The sequence below is a fragment of the Lytechinus variegatus genome, chromosome 8 (assembly GCF_018143015.1).
Source record: "Lytechinus variegatus isolate NC3 chromosome 8, Lvar_3.0, whole genome shotgun sequence".
In the NCBI taxonomy this organism is placed as follows: Eukaryota; Metazoa; Echinodermata; class Echinoidea; order Temnopleuroida; family Toxopneustidae; genus Lytechinus; species Lytechinus variegatus.
The window spans coordinates 34,446,231-34,453,636 of record NC_054747.1 but is presented as its reverse complement, the minus strand read 5'-3'; the positions used below and the strand labels follow the sequence as shown (position 1 = coordinate 34,453,636).

The 7,406-nt window shown below is 39.2% G+C and overlaps 1 protein-coding gene and 1 long non-coding RNA gene across 2 annotated transcripts; both read right to left on the bottom strand.

Annotated features, from left to right (window-relative positions):
- Positions 1-635: 635 nt before the first annotated feature.
- LOC121420835 lies at positions 636-1,831 on the bottom strand. The gene is made up of 2 exons (XR_005970848.1): positions 1,596-1,831; positions 636-969 (listed from the first exon to the last, which is right to left on the bottom strand). It is a non-coding gene; the product is annotated as an uncharacterized LOC121420835 (long non-coding RNA).
- A 2,321-nt stretch (positions 1,832-4,152) lies between these two features.
- LOC121420418 lies at positions 4,153-7,406 on the bottom strand. The gene is made up of 2 exons (XM_041615046.1): positions 6,304-7,406; positions 4,153-4,358 (listed from the first exon to the last, which is right to left on the bottom strand). The coding sequence occupies exon 1, from the start codon at positions 7,020-7,022 to the stop codon at positions 6,324-6,326; it is 699 nt and encodes a 232-aa protein (XP_041470980.1). The 5' UTR covers positions 7,023-7,406; the 3' UTR covers positions 4,153-4,358; positions 6,304-6,323.

Genomic DNA, 7,406 nt, shown 5'->3' with positions numbered 1-7,406 from the left:
TGATCTGAATATAATAATGGTTTATTTTAGCTAGACGGATGCGATGGCCCCGGTCTTCTGTCTTCGTTTTCCAGACACCCAACAACAGGTCTGGAAAACGAAGATCGAAGACCGGGGACATGCGTTATGTCAATGATATAAAAATTTTAATGCCAGCTGAGCTGAGCGCGATATATTGCTCAATCAATTATCATTAAATCATTAACTTATCAACCAATCATAATTCATTACATATCCAACATCAGCATATTCCTGAATTTGATCTGAATATTGTCAGATCTTGGGACTGAAATTCCCAGTCTGGTAATAGATTTGGTTCTGTTTGAAATGAACGTAGTTACCACTTGCAATAATCACACAATCATTCAATATCTATAAGTAACATAAATTTAATTCAGAGCGACCAGCTCTATAAATGTACATATAGTTAAAGAAATTGAATAATCAGAATTAGATCATGAATCACATGCATATCAACATAACATCAAACTGTATTCAGCAGTTAACATCAGCATGAATTAACCTATACTGAATATGTTGCAATATGTATCTAATGAGAGTGATTTATTTATATTTAATCAAGGCCTAATAATTTGGCATCCAAACGTGACAATATTTTTGTTATTAATTCCACCAATTAAGTTTCATCAAAAGAGGGTTTATACTTGGATGAATACCTACACTGGACCGTAGTATATCTAATCTGGTTATAATTTAAATAGTTCAGAATAAGGACCCCTTCGACATCGTCAATGACTATCGTTGGTCCGATGAATATAGTCGTCTAAGAGCGATCAGCGAGCTGCGGTGGCTTCGACGACGACGCGAAGTAAAGCGAGCGAACTCTCGACGAAAAGCCAGTCCAGAATCGCGGACGAAATGATGAGGGCTGAGAGCCACAAGATTGCTACGATGAATCACAAGTCACGAACTCTGAGTTCAAGGATGAAGTACGAGCCCAGCTCGTCCCTAAAGAGAGTAAATAAATAACCATCTCCTAATAGACAAGGTCCAGTAATAACACTATAACTCTTCACAAGTCAGTTACGATATACTAGCTTGAATTCACTGAGCTACTAACGGAAAGTAATAACTACGGTATCTTTTATCCCGAAATAACAAAAGGAAATCTCTCTTCTCATAAAAGTATAACTTCTCAGTTCAATGAATATGTACATCAACTATATCATATACAACATCAATAAACTGATCCTGGCTATTACTCTTGTTCAGTTCACAAGCCATATATCACATAACTATCAGTTTAAAATATATGGGAATCGTCATTGTCATTGAGCGTATAAACCAACAATTCTTCCATAATAAAATGTCTACTTTAATAACATTTAATTACTTCATCTTTATCATTACTTCATGTTTAGTTGGTTTCTCCTTGGTTTGATTTCACAAAGTTTTCATTTATGAAATATGATTTACTATACAATACAACAAAGCATTTAATATTCTTTGCACTTTAGTGTTCAATACTCCAACATTAATCATAAGCAAAATAATTACTGAATTTCTGTTTTCTTTGAAAACACTGAGTTTTGCTTTTAATTACAATAATTATACCAATAAAATAGTGAACTTACAGTTCTTTGGAACAGTCGTGCCTGGTGAGATGAGGGCAGATGTGGTGGCTTTACCTGGCCTGTGCTGCCTGGATCCAGCCTGCCAACGATGGGGATTAAGACTCCGCTGTGCCTGCACTACACAGCCTGCAACATACACCCAAAGTAATGGCCTACGAGAACCACACCCTCACACTCCGAGTTAAGACCAAATGTGGAAGGGTCTTCCTCTCCCGAGAATCAAACGATTTCTGATTTGCTTTTACTCAAACACCACTCCATCTTGACTCTCACAAAGACAAAGTCATTAACATTCTCAATATTCCTCTGCTTTACTCTTCCACGCTGAACATATCCAATAAAAACTACTTAACTATCCAAGCTTTAATTTCACCTATTCAAAACTCCCATCTCAAACATTCTCAACAATCTTTTCCTCTCATACATAAAAACAAACATTTATAGAATTTTAGAGACCCATTGAACTTAACAAAATATATCAAGTTAAATGACCCAATGCTCATGACCTAAGATTGTCAAGAAGTCAAAGTAAAAATCTAATCCTTACACCCCAGCGGGTTTGATCACTTACTTAAAGATACAGTTGATTGACTCTGGGACTATGACAAGAGTCAACCACCCAAATTCCTTTTATTATATACAAGCTGAATGGTTACTAGGGGTTAACACTAAATAGACTTACAGTCGCATTGTGACAAATATAATAATGGTTATATTTTAGCTAACGGATGCGATGGCCCCGGTCTTCTGTCTTCGTTTTCCCAGACACCCAACAACAGGTTTGGAAACGAAGACCGATGACCGGGGACATGCGTAATGTCAATGGTAGTAAAATAGTTGCAAACGCCAGTTTAAGTTGAGTCTGCTTGTACGTGATTGTGCAGTATGAGGTGTATTGTATGCAAGTTTTCATTTTTATGACAGTTTTGAGAATTGCAATGGCTGAATTCCGTGGGTGAAATAAATTATGTACGTTTAAATTTAGGTATTAATTATGCCCTAGTTGATAACGATATCCTTACAATTAATCATTAACTTATCAACCAATGATAACTGATTACATATCCAATATCAGAATATTCCTGAATTTGATCTGAATATAATAATGGTTTATTTTAGCTAGACGGATGCGATCCCCGGTCTTCTGTCTTCGTTTTCCAGACACCCAACAACAGGTCTGGAAAACGAAGACCGAAGACCGGGGACACGCGTAATGTCAATGGTAGTAAAATAGTTGCAAACAGCAGTTAAGTTGAGACTGCTTGTACGTGATTGCGCAGTATGAGATGTATTGTACGTTATAATTGAAAGCTCAAACGATAACTTACCAGTTTGAAGTTTGAGCAGAATTTTATAGGGAGTTGAGTGAGGAGATTAATTGAGATCCCGCCTCGCACATGCGCACTCATTCTTCGGAGCATCAAAATGTGATCGCTGTTTAAAAATATCAGCTTCCTAATGCAGCTGATACGAACGAACATTAGCTTTAAGTCACCACAGACTATTAAAATTAATGTCTCTCAAGAGGGAGGGAGAGGAGGGCAATTAATCTCCTCACTCAACTCCCTCATAAAATTCTGCTCAAACTTCAAACTGGTAAGTTATCGTTTGAGCTTTCAATTTTATTTCGTTCGTCTCGAGAGGAGACTAATTGAGATTTTGTAGCTCAGCGAACACATTTTGAGTTGCACTGTCTGCAAAAGACATGTTTGTGCAGATACAAAGGATATACAGTATGGAACATGTACAAAGCAAATTTGTATATACCTTATTTCAACTTTACTACTGTTGTAGAATTGCTTGCGAAAATTCAGTTTCTTCACTATCAGCAAGAGGTTTATTGTAATATTGCTGGAAGGTTTTTCCTCTTGACCATCCAGCTTGATTCATGATGCTAGAAATAGGTACACTTGCTCTGATTGCTGCCGATGTTGCAGCCGATCTTGTAGAATGTGATTTATACACTGAAGTATCAATCCCGGCGCCTGCTAATGTCACTTTGATCCATCTTGATATGGTCTGTGATGAAACTTGGCCATATGGCTTGGTATAGCTAATGAACAAGCGTCGCTCTAGTCCTCTGATAGACTTAGTCCTTTTCATATATGCTGTGTAAATATTTAACAATACACAACCTCCTGTCTGATGGATATGCCTTCAACTTCATAGTGAAACCATGGTGACCTGGTCGGCTGTGCTTGAGCAGTTCATCAACATGAAAACTCACTGAACTTTGTTTCAGTTCCATCTTATCTAAGTTTAACAAATGTAACGTCTGCACCCTTTTGGCAGAGACTAAGGCTAACAATAAGCAAAGTTTATGTGTAAGCTGCTTTAAACTTAAAGTCTTAGCTGGCGAAAGCCTACGTAGAAATTTGAATGCTATCCGACATCCCAAGTGTCTTGATAACGTGCTTTGTGGTTGTCGAGGTTAAAGGTCCCTTTAAGAAACCTACAGATAAGAGGTTGTGTCCCCACAGAATGAACACTATTCTCCAGCGTTACATACAAGGATAATGCACTTCTTGCTGCATTCATTGTACTATAATACCTAGCCTTCTCTCTATGAAACAGTTCTGCTAAAAATTCTAACACAAAGTTAACTGAAGAACGAAGAGGACTTTTCTTCCTGCTTTCACAAAATTTTGTCCATTTTGTCCAATATACTCGGTACTGACGTTGAGTAGACTTCCTCAATGATGCTGTCAACACGTCGGTGATCCCTTCATCTAAGCCTATATTCTCGAAGGGTCCCCTGTTACCCTGCAACACAAAAGATCAAGGCGATCATAAAGTGGGTGAGGTAAGTTTGTTACAGGTTGTCTAAGGAGGTTAATGTCTCTCCTAAGGAGCAACGGTTCCTCCAAAAGGATGCTATTAAGGCATGGGAACCATGATTGTGTTGGCCATTTGGAACGACCAAAATGCCCGATGCCCTATCAGACTTGATCTTTTGAATGCATTTAGCCAATAAGCAGAAGGGAGGGAATGCATAAAAATCTAGCTTTCCCCAGTCTAGTGTGAATGCATCAACTGATTCTGCATTTGGATCTGGTAACCATGAAACATATCTTTGTGTTTGTGCATTCAACCTGGAGGCAAAAATATCAATTTTTGGGCTGCCAAATCTTTGGATGACTTTTCTGTATGCTCTTTTGCTGAGCATCCATTCAGTTCTATCATTGAAATTGCGTGATTCATAATCTGCTTCAATATTCTGGCTGCCTGGAAGGTGTGCAGCACTAAGCCAGATATTTTGTTCCATGCACCATTTCCAAATTTTTATGGAAAGCTTGTTACAACTTGGGGATTTAATGCCTCCCATGTTATTTACATAGCACACTGCTGTTGTGTTATCAGATCTAATTAAGATATGAGCATTGGATGTACTACCATGAAAGGATCTCAACCCTAGATCGATGGCCAAGATTTCTAGATAATTAATTTCATTATTTTGTGCCTTTTCATTTTCAGACTGATTCCACCTTCCCCCTGTATGAACTTGCATATTTGTGGCACCCCATCCATAGCCCTAGCATCCGTGCGATTTCAAATTTAGGGTTTTCCCTTTTGATAGGAGCAAATGCACTATCTGCATGACTTATCCACCATTCTAGTTCCTGCTTCGACTCACATGATAGCTCCATAATTCTGTCATAATGCCCTTAATTCTTTTTTAAGGCTTCTATTTTTTCTTTCTCCATATTTCTATAAACAATGGTCCATGCTGGACAGCAGGGAAGGTGGAGATTATCTTTCCGATAACATGTGCGACATGTCGAATTGTGGGTTTTGGTTGCAGGAGTAACTTTTCACATTCTTCCCTGACATTCTGAGCTCTCTCTACTGGGAGTTTAATGGTCATGTCTACTGTATTGAGGGTAAAGCCCAAGAACTGGAGCTCCTGTACTGGTTTTAGTACTGATTTTTCTGGGTGAACTTTAAACCCTAATTCTGAAAATGCCTGCAAAGTGGCATTAATTGCAGACTCAACTTTTTCTTTTGTGTCCCCAATAAGAATTGTATCATCAAGATATCCAAGTACAATATGACCCTTTTCACGTAGTGAAGAGAATACTGGTTTCAACATCTTAGTGAATAACCTGGGTGCAGAGGTTAACCCATTTGGCAGTGCCTTGTATTGCCACTGTTGTCCTTGCCAATTAAATTGCAAGTATTTCCGGAATTCAGAATGAATCGGAATAGAGTAGTATGCATCTTGGAGGTCTACTGAAGCCATGTAAAAATTTTCTGCCAAGAGGCAAATCACAGAATGGATATTATCCATCTTAAAGTGTTGTTTAACCACAAATTCATTTAGGTCTGATAGATCCAAGATCAATCTTAGACTGCCATTTTTCTTTGGCCTTGTAAATATGTTGGAAAAATAACCACCCTTGATAAAGGGTGAACTTCTTTCTATTACATTCTTTCCTTCAAGATTTCTCAGTTCAGCTGATATCTTATCTGTTTCTGATCTGTTACGTTTAAATTGATGACATATCAACCTTTCTGGATGTGGTAAACTTGTATCAAATTCTATCTTAAAACCCCTGACAGCTTCCAGTATTGTATGATCGGATGTGATTTTCTTCCAATTATTATAATATTGTTTCAGTCGACCTCCAACAGGGGATGCTTGGTCAGAATTATTTGTGCATGCAATTTCATGATCGTTTGTATAAAAACAAGAATTATTGCTACCTACCTCTTGGGGTATACTGGTAGCTACTTCCGCTGGGGATTCTCTCGGTATCTGCCCTGAGATGCTGGTGGTTTTTTCACCATGGGGGCTTGTGGCTGTCTGCGGCCCCTGATAGGGGCCTTTCTGTTCAAAAAAGGCCTGTAAGGAGCATCTGATTGTGGTCTATGGTTAGGAGTAGACCATCCTGCAGCTCTGTAACCTTGGCGGGAGTAATCTCCAGCTCTGTAAGGGTGGTAATTGGCGTGAGCTCGATAACGGCCACGGCCTGGCTCTGAAGTTTTAACAACTCGTCCAGTAGCTTTCTGCTCTTCGGTCATGTCCTTAACTCGCTTTCCCAAATCGTCCCCAAAAAGGAACTTTGTGACCGGAGTAGTTGGTTTGCACAGGTGGCTGTATGCAGCATTCATGTCAGGCTTTATTTGTTCCTTGCGTAGAGCATTCATTTCATAATTTGCATTAGACAGCAAGGCCAATGCATCTTGTTGAGATGGAGAAAGGTTGCCTGACGAGATTGAGCGAGTGAAGGCAGTCAAGCCCCTAGTGAGGGACTTCTGTACCCTAGCTAGCTTGAGGTCTCTGCTTCTTGTTGAAGGAGACAGATTCTCCCAAATAACAGGGTTCACTTTAGGTACATCCAAGTAGGGGCAGTTGCTTGGTGGCAAATATTTTATTCCAGTCTCTTCGAGGACTTTCTCCTCCAATTTATTGTTCATCATGAACATTGTTGAGCTAGCTATTTCTTCTTCAAGAGGAGCCCCTCATCAGATTGGGCAGGAAACTTAGCTGCGAATGTGGGAATCATTTTTGGCAATGTGGATTCCTCTTGGGAAGTACATGTGATGTCATCGTAATCAACATCTACTGGTTGCGTGTACAGCCTTTGGCATGATTGGTACGGATTGATGTCATCATGATCATCAGCTGAGTCCTCATTATGAGCATGTTCAGCGTAATGTTGGTCATAATCTTCCTCCGGCAATGGGAGAGCACCAATGACACGGTAAAGCATGGATTCCAGTTTTGTTAAACGACTGTCAACATCAGCCAAGTTTTTATTTTCATCCCGTGAGTGGGACGACTGCTCCTTTTTTGAAGATGAAACTGAA